The sequence below is a fragment of the Molothrus aeneus genome, chromosome 7 (assembly GCF_037042795.1).
Source record: "Molothrus aeneus isolate 106 chromosome 7, BPBGC_Maene_1.0, whole genome shotgun sequence".
NCBI lineage: Eukaryota > Metazoa > Chordata > Aves > Passeriformes > Icteridae > Molothrus > Molothrus aeneus.
The window spans coordinates 29,587,258-29,606,585 of record NC_089652.1 but is presented as its reverse complement, the minus strand read 5'-3'; the positions used below and the strand labels follow the sequence as shown (position 1 = coordinate 29,606,585).

The 19,328-nt window shown below is 38.9% G+C and overlaps 1 protein-coding gene across 1 annotated transcript in view; it reads left to right on the top strand.

Moving 5' to 3' along the window:
• Positions 1–19,328, top strand: part of OSBPL11 (oxysterol binding protein like 11) — a 38,683-nt gene that overhangs the window by 12,210 nt on the left and 7,145 nt on the right. Inside the window, exons 2-9 of the mRNA XM_066553806.1 lie at positions 2,545–2,613; positions 3,671–3,846; positions 4,623–4,702; positions 5,444–5,626; positions 9,273–9,474; positions 13,267–13,412; positions 15,409–15,549; positions 17,536–18,034. Coding sequence (XP_066409903.1) covers positions 2,545–2,613; positions 3,671–3,846; positions 4,623–4,702; positions 5,444–5,626; positions 9,273–9,474; positions 13,267–13,412; positions 15,409–15,549; positions 17,536–18,034 — 1,496 coding nt within the window. The remainder of the gene's footprint in view (positions 1–2,544; positions 2,614–3,670; positions 3,847–4,622; positions 4,703–5,443; positions 5,627–9,272; positions 9,475–13,266; positions 13,413–15,408; positions 15,550–17,535; positions 18,035–19,328) is intronic.

Genomic DNA, 19,328 nt, shown 5'->3' with positions numbered 1-19,328 from the left:
TATATTTCTGTCATCTATTATGTATAGTTATAGAATTTACTTTTTTGTTGATTGCAGTTTGCAGAGTGGATTTAGATTTCTTTAGTGTATATAATTTTTACTTATTTAAAAATAAGCCTTAGTTCAAATGTTGAAATACTAGTTCTCAGTCAATTCTCAGACTTCCATGGGGCAATGTTTTCCAAGCCTTTCAGCTGAGCCCTCTGGGACTGATGAGGTTAGAGATATAAATTATTGAAGAGGAGGCATTTGGAGATGTTTGGGTCCAGACAAAGTGAAAATCCAAGTGGAAGGGAACATGCAGATGATGGCAAAATGTGATGGTAATTTGATGTGGAACTACATCACCAGAAGAGCTGCACTTCCTTCTACAGTGTGTTTTTCTGCATGACAAAGTCAGCTATTTTATCTGTCACACCCAAAAAAAAAAACCCCAGAGGTCAAATTGTTTTAATCAAAGGCTATTTAATTTACCCTTGTCAGATGAATGGACTTCCACAGGTCATACACATAGTCCTGCTGCATTCACTGTAGTCTGAATTTACCTTTCTGATTTTTCTTGGGTTCTTTAGAGGTACCTGTGATTTAGGCACATTAGTTAATGGGGGTGGAGTGGCTGCAACCTGAATGTGCAGGGCTATGTGCAGTGTCTCACTGAAAAGCAAGGGTGTAGCTTGCATTCACTGGAGCTGAAAAACAATTAGCTGTGACTAGGGACAATTTTCAGATGAGTAAAACCCAAGCTCATGCATTTTTATGACTATGCAATCTCATAATTTTCAGCTAAATTAAGACAGTGAGCAAGTCTAAACTGTACTTCCCTTGTATGCCAATAATAACAAATGAGAGGCGTCTGCAGAGGATGAGTTTGATTATGTCTCCTTTAGCTTCTCTGTACATTTAAAATATACAACACCCTCTGCTCTCCTTGGTTTTATTTTTATCTGTAGTACCACTTAATGAGCTATTAGAAATTAAATTCCTAGATAGTCCTGCTGGCTGCTCTCCATTGCAGGATATTACTGCAATACTGATTGCTGCTGTAATAGCTAGGACACATATTTTTGCTTTTAAAAGTAACATTTAAAATCAGTAGCTTGGCTTTTTTCTTCAAAAAATGTACATTCTTGTATCTCTTGGCTTGTGTTCTATCACTGAATGGCAGTGATTTACTCTGTGGCTGTTTTCATTAGTGTCACCCTAAATGGCTTCCTTTAAGATGAAACAGTATAACATGTTATATTTATCAAACTGTCAGGTTTCTAATTAATCTGCTGTCTATAAATGAGGTATAGACAGCAGCTTCAGTTGTTACTTAGCATCTACCCCAGTACTTAGCCCAGTTATCTTTGCAACCAAAACCCACTAAGGGAGATGATCCCTTGGCTCACATAGTCCTGTTTTCCCCACTTTTCCCCTTTTGCTGACATGGGGCTACTATGTCCATTTAACAACCAAGAGAGGTTGCTGCTGCTCCAATGGACTCTGAATAATTTCATTTAATCTTCAACCTACTACAGCCTACAGAAATTTTAAATAAGATTAGAAACAAATTTATTTTGGAGAAGCAAATAGTGTCTGATATTTGGGTCATTGTTTCAATTCTTCTTTGTAATAGTAGGAGCTTTTTTATCAGGCTGGATCTGAATTGTCTATCAAGAGTGTGTTCTTCAGTGTGGGGTTATGCCCTGCTGTGAGATGAGGGCATTGAGGTGGCATTTCTAGATTTATGGGAACATACAGCATAAAGTGGGTATTAAAACTGTGGTCTTAAATTGAGTAATTTGTAGCCATGGTACTTGTAAGCCTTATTTAGGGCAATTGATTTTCAGAAATGGAAATGTATTTTGCCTGTAGTGGTATTAAGTCTCCATGCCAAGTGCCTTTGGTGGACTCTCATTTTTGGTGGGCATTGCAAGTTGAATCTTTGATGGAGAAACTGCTGGATTTTCCTGTCAGGCCCAAGGAGGAGATGTTTTGGCTTCTGGTTTAGGTCTCAGAATATGTTGATGTGACCTGCACTTGCATGTTGTGTTCTGTAGGACAGGAGCATGGCGATGTGTAGGGGAAGGATGCTGGACACCAAGGGAAGGATTAATAACACCACACTGATGTAGGAGTAGCTACAGACTGTTTAGGTTGGTGGCTGCAATCCAGGGGTCTGTTAACAAACTAATGAAAGTTAATTTTGTTCAGGAGTCCAAAAGTATAAAATTTGTTTTGAAGAGAGAGCAGGAACCAGAAGCAGCATGGATACAAAGTCTTTAATTACCTGAAACTTGTAAAAATGTGTCTAGAAGTGCCTGTTGAATTGGTGCAGCTAATTATGGTTTGAAACTATTTGGAATTCAGTAAGTCTGGTTAAATTGTCATAAGAAACTATTTTAGGAACAAGGCTGTAAAATCTTTAAAGTGTAGCTTTATTAAATTGATAGTGCCATTCTAAAAATGAACATTAAAATTCATCTCCTGAGAATAAAGATGGTCAGAAGGATCTAAAATATATTTGGTATTGTCTGATTGTTTTTTTCTCTCTTTTTATAGTGATCACATGGAAAATATTTGTGGCTACTTAATGAAATACACCAATCTTGTCACTGGCTGGCAATATCGGTAAGTCTTTTATGGTGCTTTTTAGTAATGGTGGTGTCTGCAGCATCCAAATGAACATGTTTCAGATTTTTTTAATAATGCTTACATTTCTCTTTTTCTAGTAGGCAAACTTTATGCAAGAATCATGCTTTTCTCAATATAGATTAAGCTAATATTTGTATTAAGGCATGAATATAAAAAAGGCATAGGCAATATAAAGCAGTTAAGTCATTTAGTGGCTTATAACTATGTATGTGTAAAAAGCATTAGGTTTTTTCTCCTTGTCTATTAAAAAATATTGTCTTTGTGTTTTCTGCTGAGTCTTCATCTTCATGCTAAATAATGCTATCACTTAAAAAAAATAAGACTTCATTACTGTAAATTCTAACTCAAGCAGGCTTTTCTCTTTCCCCAGGATGTCATCTCCCCTCGAATAACTTGATTTTCTGTGTCAGGTGAAATTCTTTGGTCAGGTTTCATGCTGTTCCTAGAGCAACACAGTGCAGCCAAATTAATGTTGGAGAGACAAGTCCTTAGTGTACCACACTGTGCCACCTGTGCTGCCCCTGGCATGGAGTGACTCATGTCAATATACTTGGCAGTAAACTCAAGTGAAAGTTGAAGCATAATGTCCAGTTCCTTTAAAATAAAAAGAAAAAAAAATCTGGAATTGCTTCAGTTTCATGGTTTTGCATCTCAGCTCCTTTGTATCTGGGGCTGTTTTACTTTTAATGTATTATAGTTTAAGGATTTATTAAGTCCTAATGATTCAGGATATAATTTTTGATTCCCAAAATCTCATGATAATGTTCTTCTGTGGGCATGCTGTTCTGTTGTGCAATCCCTGTGCTGTAAGAAAAAAAAAAGCCAAGAAATTAATTTTTGTGCCATCTTGGGGACATAATTCACATGTTTAGGATTTTCCTGATGCAAGTCTTTTAGTCCCAATCCCATCTGTGCAAACTTGTGAAACTTGTGATGAGAGTATTGACTTTTCCCAGTACCACCACCTGCACAAAAAAAGAAAAAGGAAAATGAGCTGGTTTTATTTAGTGTATTTGCTTTGCTATCCTTGCAGGTATTTTGTGTTAAACAATGATGCTGGCCTGCTGGAGTACTTTGTGAATGAGCAGTCTAGACATCTGAAGCCCAGAGGTACCCTGCAGCTGGCTGGAGCTGTCATCTCACCCAGTGATGAAGACTCTCACACCTTCACAGTCAATGCAGCCAGTGGGGAGCAGTACAAGCTAAGAGGTAGGACCTGGATGCTTGGGCAGGGGATCCTTCCACTAGAGGACAGTCCTGGCTCTCACCTGGGGCTGCTTGGCTGGCCTTGGCTGCAGGGCCAAAGAGAGAAGGCCTGGTTGGCAAAATGCTGCCATGAAAATCATGTGCAAGACTTCCATCCCACTGTTCAGCTAGAAATGGTCTGTATTTATGGATAGTTCCATAATGTTTGGGTCTGATGTCCTTCAGAAGACTTCTGTGTAGAATGGGGTTTAATCTTCGTGTGTACTGTCCTTACATTGTACTGATTCAAAGTTTTCTAAATCATTGTAGGCAGCAATACTGTGGTGATGCTCACAGAAAATCTAATTATTCAGTTTGTTAGCCACCTTATGGTGGTTATAAAAGGCCATTCTCTGATTTTGAAAGCTGCAGAAATCTAGGCTAATAACTTTGAGTATTTCTTCCCTTGAGGACTTGCTGTTATTTTCTAATTTGGAGTACCTTACTCTTATTGCAGGAAAATGTTTCATATTGTTAGATTACAATATTTGTGAGGGCGGTTATGGTTTGTTGATGTTTTTAAATTAATTTTGTAACACTAAAAATAGCATAAAAAAAAGAAAGTATATACTATGTATGTTGACCTTCACTTAACATTATAGTTATTACAGGCAAATGAGTTTTAGATTAAAAATAACTTTGCACTGTTAGTCTTGTGATTTTTAAGAATTAAGAGGTAGGTTTTGCCCATACTTTGAAATGACTTCATGTAACAGAATCCTTTTGGTTTGCTTTCTTAGCTACAGATGCTAAAGAGCGGCAGCACTGGGTTAGCAGGCTACAGATTTGCACACAGCATCACACAGAAGCTATTGGAAAGGTATGACTGGTGCTCTCATGGGCAAAAATCTTCCTGGTGGGAGAAGTATTGCAAATACAACTTCAGTATTATTGAAGCCCTTCCATTTTGGGAATGTTACTTTTTTTTTTTTACGTTTTTTTTTAACCCCTTACTTTTTTTTTCTAAAGACCACTCAGTAGCCCACAGATAAATTTAGGGTGAATTCCCATGTTTGAGAAAAAAGTCCTCAACACTGCTGTTTCCATTTGCTAATCATGTGGTAGATATGTGTATAGTGTATTTTACAGAAGCTCCTGATTGCCATAACACCTGTTCTGTTACCTGAATAAAATCTTGCTTTTAAGTTACAATCAGCATCTTGTAGCTAGTTTTTGTTGTAAGAGATAAGTTGAACTAATAGCTCTGAATGAAATTCCATTCTTTTGAATGTCAGCTTTATACCTGCAGGATCTATTAGGAGTCATTTTCTAGTGCTGTTGCAGATCAAGGACTGATTTTCAAGTCAGAGAAGTGATACTTACTGATCAATCTCATTTCACAGATTGTTCTTAATTAGACTATAAAAAAGGGCAGCTAGAAGCAGACAGTGGAAAATATTTAGCAGTCGCTACTAATGCATTATTAGGGCTTTGACATCTTTCCTTACAGCAGAACAGTTTAATTTTTAATTTTTTTTATAGAGTATCTTTCACATTAGAACATTTTCTGGTTATTAGGATTAATTGTAAATGTTTCTCAATATGCTTGTTTATTCACTAGAACAACCCTCCTCTGAAATCTCGCAGCTTCTCTCTTGCATCCCAAGGAAGTGCCAACTCTCCTGGTGTGCAGAGAAGACCCAGTCAAAATGCAGTTTCCTTCTTCAATGTTGGACATCACAGATTGCCAACAGGAAAAAGAGTTCCCATTATGCAGCCAGATCACCTTGTAGATGTTAGAGAGGTTTGTATGCTTTAAATTTCCTTACAGTTGTTTGAGAGAGCTGTGGTGTTATTGGTAAGGTTGTGAAGAAACCCGCTGTTCTTAGTTGGATATATTGTCAGTAGCATGTCCTAAGCCATTATTGCACAGCTGTGTGAGAATAAGTAACTTGTCCTGGCTAATTGTAGAAGTAAATGGTGTATATTTTATATTTTGTACTTTGCAGTAGTATCCAGATGCTGAAGGTAGAACCATGTTCTCATCTTTGCAAGTCCTAGCACTACAAGTGACAAGGGACATAATATGTCCCCCTTAAGGGACATAACGTCACATACTATGATTCTATTGTACACTTTTCTTCCCTTGTCAAGCTATAGAAGAATTGACTAAGCTGTGCTTGTATCTCTTATGACCAGGGAGAAGCTGGTCATGATTGATATTTCAAAATGCTAATACCATTTTCTGGTATGCTGGTTCATTTAGATAAATTGTCTAGGGATGGGTGTGACTAAACAGAGAGCAATTCAGATGCTTGGTTTTTTTTCACCATATGTTCAGGTGTAGTGTATTTTGGGAGAAAAATCTAGAAATAATTACCTTTCCATCTTGACTGACAGAACAGACTGACTACTGGCTGATTTTAACTTGTGAATATATCCAGGGTGGATCTTGCCTATCTAAAGATAATGCATTGCAAACCTGTGTTATTACTTAGTGGTGGTATTGATGTTAATAAGTATTTTAATGTTAACTATAATTAATGTGGTGTGATAAATTTCTAGGCAAAAATAAATTTCTAATGGAGAGCTTTTTAATTTAGCAAATAAAGATACAGGAAGCATGAACAGCTAGAAATTGAACTTAAACAAATTGGAATAGAAGAGTGCGGTATAAAATGAGCCTCATTAACCTTAAAATATGTGGCTGAGCACTGTGGTAAGTTCTCCAGTAACTGGGTATTGCAGATACTTTCACTGGTATGGCATGCTGTCATTGTGCCTTGATTTATATCAGCTATTGAGGTGTAATTATTCAGGAGTTTACACAAGGTGACTGCCTCTTTAAACCTTGGGGTCTGTGAATCTCTCTCCACAGCAGACTGTTCTTGCAGATGTCTTGCAAAAGGGTAATTGCTACCATCCTGTTTTTATCCTCTTAGAGCACTAAAGTCTCCTATAGTGCTAATGCAGAGACGTGTGAAGTGCTGCTAGGTACTCAGGAAAATAAAAAATGTTTCAAAAAAGGCTTTTTCACTTTTTGAATTTTCCAACATCATTATGGCATACAAAATTTGAGGGAGAAAAGAGGAGTATGTCTGAGCTGGAGCACTGAAGCAGTGGCTTGTGTCCTGTAACTGGAATAAAGTGGAATGACTTTTCTTGGCATTGCAAAGAGCACAGGAAGCCTGTTCATGCTCTCTTGATTGCCACTGAATTTGGTGGCATAGCATGACTATTTATCAACTTAAAAACTTGTACAGATGAAGAATCCTCAGTAGTGCTGACTCTTCTGATTGTTAGTTTGCTTGCCTTTTTTAAGCTAAAATGCTTCTTGGATACAATGCCTGCTTTTTTGTGGATATTATTAAAATACTGAAGGGCAGGTATGCTCCTGTTACCCCTGAGCATGGTACAGCTTGAACACATAGAAAATAATTTTGAAAAGCTGTGAGAAGAGCAACTTCTTTCAAAGAATCTGCTACATTGTGACCTTCTTTCATTTTCCCATGGATTTCACTGTATCTGAGTCTCCCTTGGCAGTCCCTTTCCCTTTACCTGCCCCTTGTTCTTGGCTGAATATGTCATGATGCTGACGTGGTTACTGCGCAAAGCAGGAGGTTTAAGAAGATCTTTTTGCTAACTTGCATTAAATGCAGGTGTCTGTGTGTTTGCAAAGTGAAAACAATAGCATGTGTATTTTTCCAAGATTTTGACTTATAAGTCACTGTGCTTTTCTTTTCCTGGCACTATTTTTTTTTCCCAGAGCTGAGTGTATAATTAAGAAAAACCTTAAGACTGTTCCAAGTGTGTCCTTTGAAAGGGAAGATGTGCCTATTTGAACTTCATAGCTAAGCATAGCATGGCTTGTCCTATTGTCTGGCCTGATCCTGGAATGAAGTGCTTGGGGCCTGCTACATGGTGAATTACTAATAGTAAAGGTCACCAGAAGGATTGTGGTGATTTGTCAACTGATTATCTGTGGGGTTTTTGTGGGAGTTTCTTTTTAAGCCAACACACTTTTTCAAAGTTGGAAAAAAACTGCACACAAAGGCTTTTATCACACTTGTGACTGGAGAAAAATGAGACACATGTTGTGATAGCAGCTGGTGTGTTTGCATAGGCAAAGCTATCTATAACTAAATGTTTTAGTAGCTTTCTGCAGTGTTGCTCTTGGTATATGCTAAGGCTGACTCTGCACAGTTAACACCAGTTTTAAAGAGCCAGTGCTTTGTAAATTCACACCTTTGAATGCTATGGAGCCAAGCCCTTAAAAGTTCCAAAGATCATGTACTATGAACTTGGATGAATACATGTTCCTTAAGTATTGCATAAAATCTTAAAAGCAGTTCCTGGAAGGGATTGCAGGTAGTAGTACTGAAAAAAAGCCAGTCAGATACTGATTAGGAATTAAATAATTGGAGTGGAAAAACTACCTAGTGCCATAGCAGTTAAATGCATGTTTCTTTAAAGGTTTTTTAAAGAAATTCTGCTGCTGCTCTGATAAATCAATCTGTCCTTACATTTACCTTCACTACCAGAGCCCATAATGATTGCAGGCAGTGCTTGTTGTCCCTCCCCAGAAAGGGGACTAGCATGTGTAAGAGTTTGCTTTCATCCCTGTGATTCAATCAGGTAATATTTTGTTTCTGTGAGTATAGAGAGGAAAGGGCTGCTTGATGGCTGGTGTGCTTTGCCCCTGTACCTCATGTGGGCAGATTCTGTGATTTAGGTGTGTGAAGGAGTTCTATGATTTAGGTGTGTGAAGGAGGAAAGGAGCTTGAGGGGAGAGCAAGGGGAACAATGACAATAGGACAGGACAGCTGCAATTTGAACATAGAATGAAGGTGAAAATCCTGCTGGCTTTTCTTCCCTCCTTACAAAGTAAATGCTGAGATGGTGATAATCAGTGTGGTGTCAATGCAGGCAATAAATGAAGATCCTCTATGGTTTGAGCCAAAATGAGGAATACAGGTCTTCTCTGTTAAAGTTCTGCACCTCTGATTGCAGGGAGTGAAAAAAGTCTTTGATACCCCTAGACAGTAGATCCTATTCCAGGCTGTGCAGAGCATGGAGCTTATTACTTCTCACATAGAGTGCATGTGGGTGATGCCTTAGGATTTTAGCTTTCATATTTTTCATATATTTGTCATCCTGCAATTCCCCTCTTACCCCCATCCCTATCAACTAGGCATGAAAGTGTTTGATATTTACTGCAACAAGTGTCTTGTTCAAATTCATCTTGGCCTTTCTTTTTAAAGTCACTTTGATATTCTTTTGCTTGTTAATGAAGTGCCATGTATTTTGTGAAGTACAGTTAATTTTACATATATCTGTTACCTTGTAGTTTTATTATTGTCCCAAAACCGTTTGAGATCCACTGTGTGCACAGCTGAGCAGGTATCACACAACACTTCTACCACCTGATAAGTGACTGTTTTGTTTGACAGATGATGTCTCAGGCTGAGGGCCAGCAGAGAGACTTGATCAGGAGCATAGAATGCCTTCCTGCCTCCGGTCACCTTACATCCTTGGATCAAGACCTATTGATGCTCAAAGCAACTTCCATGGCAACCATGAACTGCTTAAATGACTGTTTCCATATTCTCCAGTTACAGCATGCTTCTCAACAAAAGGGCTCCTTACCAGCAGGTGGGTATAGGTGCTCACAGAGAACAGAACTCTGGAGCAAATACAAATCCCTTCCTTGCAGAAATGTTCATTCCACTACCACACGAGCAAAGGAAACTGCTGACTATCTGGTTTCTTGTGAATTTTTCTAGACCCCAGCTTGTGTTGGGTGGAACTCTGTGCATGTTGAATATATATTTTTTAATCATTTATTCAATCAGGAAGTCTGTGGCAGCAGCTACATAGATGTAACTATGTAATTGTTGTACAACATCTCACAACAGAATAAACTACATAAGGCATCCCAACAGGAAGGCTGCTCTTGGGATATAATTGTAGTAGTGGAGGGGGAATTTTATAGCATTGCAGATTCTGGGACATAGTGTCCACTACATCTCTGCCAAATGTCATGCTTTTTAGTTCTTTTTTTGCACACCAAATACCTATTATTAGTATTTATGTGTGTGACTTCCATTTCCAGTTAAACATTAAAATACAAAACTCTAAATTTGCACTGATTTTTACTAATACAGTTTAAATATCAGTATTCTTGTTTTGAGTTACTACCTTAGTCTAACCCATGGTCTAAGGACAAGTGTATTGTATTCTATTCTAAGGCTAGACTGGGCATGTAAGTAAATGAAAATTGCTTAAAGGTTGGGGAAAATAGAAGATATCTTCTAATAAACAACTGACTACCTCAACAAACAAACAAAAACCCCCTAAACCCTACTGCTCATGAGTGTGGAATATGTGCATTCACAGGCAGCAGACAAATATGTTGCCATGTCTGCACAGTTGATCACTTCAATGCAAGTAAGAGCTTAGTGGAATTGTTCTACCTGATTCATGTGCTGTGTATGGAATTGAATGTGGCTGTGGTTGTTTGTAAATTCTTCTCCATCTTATTGCCTTTTTTCATGTGTGTACTTTGTGGCTTTTTGTGAGGTTTGTAGGATTTTCAAATGCTTCTCTTGCACAACAGATCAGTAGATATAGTAAGTATGTAACAAAGGACACACATAAATTGGCTCTCCCCTTATCTGTTCCATATTCCTCTCATGTTTGTGGTGCCTGCTTTGCCTCAGCATATTATTTCTGAACTATCATTAATTTAGCTTCCAAGATGAAAAAAATGTTACACAAAAGTATTAAAACTATATAAAAAGTGTTTGTGATTCTGAAGTCACCAGAGGCATTAAAAGAGAGTATGTGAATAGACTGATTTAAATTTTTTGCTGTATTTCAGTTCAAAGTTTCATTTTAAACCCAAAAAACTGGATGGCAACTCTTGAGATATTTGTCTGAACTCTGAAGTTATGCTGAAAGAACTCTTCTATTCTCTGTGAATTTTTTCACTGTTGATGCATAACTGTGGGAGATGCACATCAGAAGTATTTTTGCTTTGGCATTTTCACATATGCACTACTAAAATGGTTTTTTGACTTGTATCTGGGGACATAAGTAGGGTCTAATGAGCACGACTGTAATAATTTAAGAAGATAATTTTGGTTTGGGGATTTTTTGACAAGTGATGTAGGTTTTTAATTTTTTAAACCATGCAGGGAAAAGCTTTAATTCACTGGCTGCTATTCAGCTAGTATCTGCCTGTTATAGCTGAATCTAAAAATACTGCTTGAACATGTCCAAATCTTGAAGATTTCCAGTGATATCCTGGGGAGATGGATGGAGAAGAGAGGATCAGCAGATTGGATGATGCATTACTGGGGCCAGAGTTAAAAAGAGACCATTAAAAGAATGCATGTGTCTTTCTGCAGCCTTCCATCTCCCCCCTGCTGTGGCCTTTCTCAAGACACTGTAATACATGTGTTCCTTTCAAGGGTTGCCAAGAACTTTTAAAAATTATATATTTTTAAATCCATTTAGCTTAGATTTCTCCTCTTGACTAAAGAGGGATACTTCTAGTTCAACTGGTGGAGCCAGGCTTAAAAACCAAGGACTGGAAATATTGTAAGAGTGCCGGTTTGCTATAGATTATTAGATGACAAAAAACCCCCCAACAAACAAACAAAAAAAGAAAGCAATCAGAAGACTGAAAATACTGCCCCAACACATCAAAGTGTGTTCTGAATCACAAACTTAAAGAAGAACAAGGAAGTTCCACCTATTAGCTTTTGTGCAGCAACAATTTGCAACTCTTGAAGAAAAATGTAGGAAGTGAAAACTCAAGAGGTCTGCACTGTGCCAGAGAGGAAGTGCTGACAACTGTTTGAAAAGAAATTGGTGAAGACTGTATGGGAGGAGGATGTTACAAGTAAGGAGAATGGCTTGTGCCTATGCAAAACAGCTGAGAGCAGATTTGTATATGCTGTTCCAGTGGAAGAGGTGGTATCTTGTCCATCTTAAGGTGGTATCTTGTCCATTCACAAGGATTAAGACACTGGAAGTAGCTCAAATCTTTAAAAAATACAATACCCTTTTAACAGCAAAAAAATAAACAGAAAATGTAATAAATAAGGTTATTTTAGGTGTAGCTGATAGAAAATATTAAAGGGAGGCTGTTGGGTAAATTCATGCTAATACAGAGGCAGAGAGTGTGGATGAAATGCAGCCTAGAACATGCAGTTAGAGATTAGCATGTTGAAAGCTACAGCTTAGAAAGCAGATGTCATGGAGAGGTTTTTAAGACAAGTAAAACCTTTTCAAAAAGGTGTGATAGCAGCATTTTGAGCACCTTATTTTTTGACTTTGAAACTTCTCTTTAAATAGCTTTCATTTGGTGTGGTCAGGAATTCTTGTTTCTTGTGATGTAGTGGATTAATGAGCAACGGATGATGAAAATAAGCTACCTGCCTGTGGAAAAATTGTCTTGTCTCAAACAGCAAAGCTGGACTTTTTCCCTGTATTTTCCTGGTGGAAATGCTGCTGTTTATCTGAATTAAACTTACTCTGCCTGTTTTGGTTGAGGATGTGACCTAGTTGCAGGTAACAGGGGTCTGGAAATAAAGGATTGTGTATCATATGGGAAGAGACAACAGACACCTTAATATAGGTGTCTTAGTATAGCACAGGGAACTGCTATCTGGTGGTAAAATTCAGGTTTCCTGATAATTTCTGTGTTTGCAACCCAGCCAAGATGGTTTGTCAGTTTGTGTATTCTTCAGTAAAAACCGATTGGAATCACCTGTACATTTATTGCCCTTTGAAAAAGAATGGAACATTTGTATTATTAATGAGGAACCCGACCTGTTCTGATAAATTAACTGAGAGTAACTAGAGATGCTGGAATCATCAGGTGGGTAATAGCTTTCCAAGCCCTGCAGGTTTGTTTTTTCTCTTTTTTTTTTGACAGCTATTATTTATTCAGCAGTGTGTGCCTGCCTTCTCTGCAGCTGAAAAAAGACAAGCACCCTCTCCAGAGAAAACAGTGGCAACAAAACTTCTCCTTTGGGTCTTTTTAGTCTAGATCAGAGCTGGGTTTTAGAAGCTGATAAGTGGAAAGCTGTTTTTAATTTTGGTACCAGCTAAAGAGAAGTGTAAGGGCTGCTTAACATTCCCATGATACTAGGCTCCTCCTGTAGTGTCTGATTACGCCTTTCATGACACCAACTAGTTTCTCCAGTCCAAGCTGCATGTATTACAGCTCGCCAATCCCAGTGTTTGTGCTAATGATCACTGAAGGTGGTGTCTCATTGCACCACCTTTGTTTCGTGGCTGCTGGAGGCATTGGCTGCAGGAGGAATTGGCTGCTTTTGGCTTATTCCACAAGAAATAGTTCTTTTGTTGGAAACTGCTATTTACTGACCTTGCAAACGATGAGCAAGCTTCAGCGCAAACTTTCCTTTGCTTCAGGAACGACAATCAGTTGGTTGGAACCGAAGATCTCCCTGGCAAACCACTTCAAAAATGGAGCAGCTCAGAATTTCCCAGCAGAGATAAACAAGCCAGCATCTGTCAGAGAAGAGCAGTCCATTGCAGAGCCCTGCCAGCTAACAAGGGTAAGGTAATGTGACATCCCATTTCTGCGGGGAATTATTTGGAGGAATACCTGTAAATGTTTCAATCATATTATGTGGAAGTGATTTAATGACAGTCATTCTCATACTTAGGGTTAGTTGTGTAGGAGGAGGAGTGAGGACAGTTGCAGTAAGTGAAACTCTCTACCTTGTTTATTCAACAGATTTTTGCTGCTTTATGTAACTTGTTGTCAAGTGGAGGGAGCCAATTGGGGTGGTAATGCAAGGCAATGAAATAGGGTTTTTGCACTTCTTTATTTAGTTGTTTTAGATAAAATGCAAGGGAATACTGCCTAAATAAAATTTGTGACACTCTCAAAATAGGCCCAAGAAGAACTGCCTAAGCAGACAAAAGACAAAATTGCTGGTCTTCAGCTATTACACTTCCCTTTCTTTTCTAGGTCTTGTTGCATCTGTTTTTCTTAATCTGAGCAACTCTGATCATTTGACTGCAGGGTGGCTTAGTGCATTTGAAATACAGTTACAGTCTGTATCATTTTCAGCTACAGTCTGTATCATTATAACTGACAAAATGGATTTGAATTGCAAAACAGTGAAGTAAAAACCAGCAGGGATTATGAAGAAGAGCATGTTTTCCTAACTAAGCTAGAAAATCATAATTACATCCTCTTTATGCTAGTTGGTTTCACACAGTTGTTTGGCTGAGACTGTGTAACTGTGAAAAGATAATGTGCTGTTTTATATCTCTGCAATAGCACTGGGCTGTCTTAAAGCAAAATTGAAATGGAAAGGATTTTTTTCAATTGCTATAGTTTATAGATTTTTAAATGGGTCAGAGTAGTTTCTATTAAGTTAAAAAAAGAACAGATGAAACAAAACTAGGAGCTTTCAACAAAATCACTTAATTCCTTCCTTTCAGTAATTAAGGCAGTCACAGTTTGAGTACTTAATGTATCTGAGGTATGGCAGGTGTTATCACTCCCTGTCGGTATTTTCAACTCCCTTATTTCTGAGAGCAGTGCAGCATGGCATTCTTGGAAAGGAGTTACCTGTGTAATACTGCACTTGTCATCAGGATTTGAGTCCTGTGTGAAGGCTTGGCCCCCTGGTTTTGGTGGTTGAGTGTTGATAAATCTGTCTTGAGCCAGGGCAGCTGCTCCAGGACAAAGGCTTTGCTTAGGCAAAGGCAAATTGCTGCCTTCCCGTGGCATTCAGTGCCTCTCCCTTCTGCATTTGCCTCCCTCCAGCTGTTTGTCCCAGGAGGATGCAGCTCAGAGCCCTAGCAGTGCCAGCATCCCTACTGCCTGAAGTGTTTGACTTTCTGCTTGTGCTGTGGTGGTTGTTAAAACAGTGCAGATATAATTTCTAATCTGCCTGCTTTAGTTACACAGACAGGGGCACCTGCAGTGTGTGTGTGTATGCCTGGAGTTTTGTTATTTTATTGATGCTACTTTTAAAAAGTTACTTTTTTTCTTTCACTGTTACATATTTGCCCTCACTGCAACCTGATAATGCTTGTGCAGCAGAGCTTGCAGATGCCAGGCATGATGGTAGTCAGGGAACGCAGAACTACAGTCTGATACAGTCCTTGGAGTAGTGAGGGCAACACTGGAAAGGCTGAAGTAGTGTGGAGGTGGAGTGGGTTATTGAGGTGGTTGGAATTGCTGCTAGCTTTTGGTTTGCTGTTTCTGTGTATGTGTTACATGCGTGACATTCTGTGAACTCACAAAACTTACAGAAATTTCTTTTAAGCTTTTTTCTTTTTTTCCATGACCCATATGAGAGAGGGTGAGAAATCTGAGCCTGAATCCTCCAGATGGAATCTGCATTGAGTTATCTTCATATCCATTCAAATTCTTCAGCTGTTTATCTTGGGAGTAGATTCCATTGTGTAGCTCTCTGCAGGGGTTTATTTAGCCTTTTTTCATACATAGACAGTTAAACACAATATGAAGTCCTTTTTGAATACTGTCTGGTCAGTTCCATCTTTGAGCAAAGTTTATGGCTTTTATTCCAGGAACCTGAAGAAATAAATCCAGATGAGGAGCTGGAGGATATCTGTGATGATAAGGAAGATGACCTAGGAGCAGTGGAAGAGCAGCGCAGCGTGATCTTGCATCTTTTGTCTCAGCTGAAACTTGGCATGGACTTAACAAGAGTAAGTAACTGAAGTGTGAGAATTGGCTGCAGTAAAAGTGAGGCATTATTTAAAACTCAGCTCCTGTATTGAGCAGTATTGAGTTCAATATGAAGTTATGGCCAGTAACAACATCAGGTTGCAAGATCTGATGTCCCAGATTGAGACGGGTTTAGGTGAAATGGGCTGACTCTGTCTTTTTTATTACCTTCTCCTTGTGTTTTCTACTGTGCTTCTGTTGCCTTTCCTGGAATGGCCTGTCGTCTTTCCAGTATTTGAACCTTAGTCTTTTCATGCTGTTTTCTTCAGCCTTCTCATGTTTTTCTTTCTGCTTTCTTTCCATGATCTCTTTTCTATCTTGATAATGCTTTTTGACACAACTTGTATAACCCTACACCTGTGTCCATGCTGGTTCTGAAAAGAAGTTTTCTTTTGGTTCCCCCTTATCTATCTTTGGATGTCTGTTTAAGCCACTTTCCTATTCTCATTTCTGTGTTTGCTCACAAGCAGGCAAGAACAAAGTTATACTGGAGGGAATTGGATTTAACACTTGAGTGCAGATCTCAAAAGCAAGCAGCTTGGAAAAATTAACACTCAGGTGCTGTTAGACAACTTGGGCAGCAAATCTGGGAAAATCAGGCTGCTACCAGCTTATGTTCAATTCATTCTTGTAAAGGCTTCTTGCCATAAGCACTAGGCACTTTGAAATAAAAAAAAAGGATTTTACAGTAGCATGGAATAAGGAAAACACTCTATTTCGGAGTTATGGATTATTGGGGTTTTTTTAAACCTATGTTTTTTAAGCACTAGCTACATAGCCCCTAGAAACATTTGTATTGTGCAGCTTATGTTTCACAACTTGGGAGGGAAAATGAAAAGACGGTTTGAACAGACCCTGCTGTCTATGAGTCAGACATAAACCCCTGCTGCTTAACGAGGATATGATGAAGTCACTCTATCACTTACTTATATTGAAGATTGGGTTTAGGGTATCCTTTGCTCTTAGTTGAAATAAATTGTCAAGCCTGTCTCCCAGTTGTGACTTTTGGCTGTGTAGGGAGAATTGTGTGTATTTCAGAGGCAAACACTGAAGTGGACAAACCTGACTTCAAAACAGGTAATGAAGTTGTTAGAATTGTACTTGACTCAGTATCAGGGTCCTGAAGTGAAAAGCCACTTAATACTCAAGGTTAGCGTTGCAACAACATGGTGAGTGTATTCAGTTTAACTTCAATGTCTATTAAGTCTTATGTCTGTGCTTTTTCTCTTTGAAAAAGAGATTTAAATAGATTTAAATCTGATTTCAATGGATTGTCTTGATCCCATGGTTGAGATACTGTGTTGCTGTTTACAACAGTTAGTTATGTCAGTTATGTAAGTTTAGCTACGTGAGGCTTGTTCCTACTGCAGAGAAGGAAAACACTGATGATATCCACAGCCTTTCACCCTAGGGGGTTGTCCTTGGCTCAGGAAGGACAAGGTTGACTGTAACTCTGAAAGTATAAGGTACCTCTGGTCAGAGGCACAGGATCAACCAATCCTATGCTGCTTCTCATGGATGCTTGTCTAGTTGCTGTGTGGAGGGAGATTCTGCAAGCTCTCCAGAGCTGGCATAGCATCCCAGCTTTCCTCTCCATTAGACCATACCTTTCCTAAATTCTGCTCTGAACCTTCTTTGAGTTCTTTCGTGCTTGTTTTCTCTTTCACAGGTATATGGGACACATCATCTCTTTGCAGCTCTTGCATGTTTTTGGGTATTTTTACCTGATGCTCAGTTCCTTTCAACCTCTTTAGTACCACTTGTACTCACTGGGCTTTTTTCTCTCCGTGTAAATTGCTTTTCTGGAACTTCAGATCACTGTATTTCGCTCGCATCTTACAAGAGGAACAAGAAAGTGCACTCTGAAATTGTGGTGTCCCAAGCAGGACAGCATTCTCCTACAAAACGCCTGTCTCTTGTTTTCCTTACCAGAGGCTTTTAGCTTATGGCTTTTCTTTGATTTTCAGGTTGTTCTTCCCACATTCATTCTAGAGAAGCGCTCGTTGCTGGAGATGTACGCGGACTTCATGTCGCACCCCGATCTCTTTGTGGCCATCACGAACGGCAGCGGCCCCGAGGAGAGGATGATCCGCTTCGTGGAGTATTACCTCACCTCCTTCCACGAGGGCCGCAAGGGAGCCATCGCCAAGAAGCCCTACAACCCCATCATCGGGGAGACCTTCCACTGCTCCTGGAGATTGCCCAAGAGCAGCGTGGCCACCGATGCTGGCACCAACTCCTCCGCTCACTCCCCCTCGGAGCAACTCACTCCGCCCAAAGATGCGGAAGGGCAAGCGGAGCCGGACTGTTACACGGTGAAATTCGTGGCTGAGCAAGTGTCCCACCATCCCCCTGTCTCAGGGTTTTATGCTGAGTGTGTGGAGAGGAACATGTGTGTCAACGCCCACGTCTGGACAAAAAGTAAATTCCTAGGAATGTCAATAGGAGTGACAATGGTTGGCGAGGGTAAGTGTAAATTCTGCACTTTGTTCATTTTAGTGGGTTGTTAAAATACAAATTTGTTAGCAATGTTAGTATTGTTAAATAAAATTTTAACAATTTTGTTTGGTAAAATATCAAATTTGATGGGAAATTTGATAGCAAATTTGATGTTATTTTCAAAAGATACAAGTTGTCACTGTATACAGCAAATATTCATATGGGAGGAAAAAATGGTTTATGCTTTGCCAAAAATCAGGATTATATTTGGAAATAAAATATTGCCTTTTAAGCCAAAGGTCAGTTAGTGCGATGTAAACTGATACTTATGATTTGTAAATTAATTTGCGTCAGACATTTAATAGATAGAAGTGTTGTTGCATTTCTGTGTATTGCGCTTAATATTCCTGTGCGCATTCTGATTTTCTTTAACTAGAAAAATTGGATCCTTTAGGGACAGAGAAAGGTAACTGCCTTCAAATTGTAATTTTCCTTTAGTTATTAGTATTTACTGAACAAGATGAGACAGCCTCTCCCACTCCTCTATGTATATTTTGGCCAGTACCTAGGGATTCCAGGCACTTGCATATAAATTACACTCTGGACAAGGGGATGACCAAGGGAATGCCAGAGTATGTGAAAGGCACATCTTTGGGTGTACAGATAATTTCTTAAGTTGATATCTCTTTATCAGGATTTCCCATGTTGTTTGTGCTGATGCTAGACACCCAGAGGTACTGTGCTTCAGAGGTGTGGGCTGGGGCAGGCAGCAGTTAGATGTTGTCTGTTTCCTTGTAAGGGTAAGAGAGAGATCTTATGCTTTTAGTTTCTTTATAGGAATCAAATCCATTAATCTTTAAACATAAAGAAAAATTGTAGTATTTAATGAGATTCTTGGCATTTATTGCAAAGGTTGCTGTCAGGAAGGAGTTGGTTTATCTTGGCAGAGAGGTGCAGTAAGGAGAATTGTCTCTGCTTCCTGCCTTCAGATTGGGTAAGGTGTATTATAGAAAGGGAAAGCAGGAGTATTAGCCTTCCTCAGGATCTGCAGTTCAGGGAATTCTTTTGTTATTTCCTTTTGTCAGTGTAAGTCTTGCTGTGCTCCAAAGCCATCATAAGAGAGTGGCCAGCCCTTATATGCACTACTGAAAAGTAGGTGCATACCATGGGATTGTACTTTATGGAACAGTATTATTGAGATAAATGTTTTTTCCCAAAAGAGACTTAAATGCACAATAGTCAAGTTAGTAATATGTTAGTAAAAATGTTTGTATCTAGAAACTAATAAATGTCAGTCTTGTATGAGTTTTTTAATTTTCTT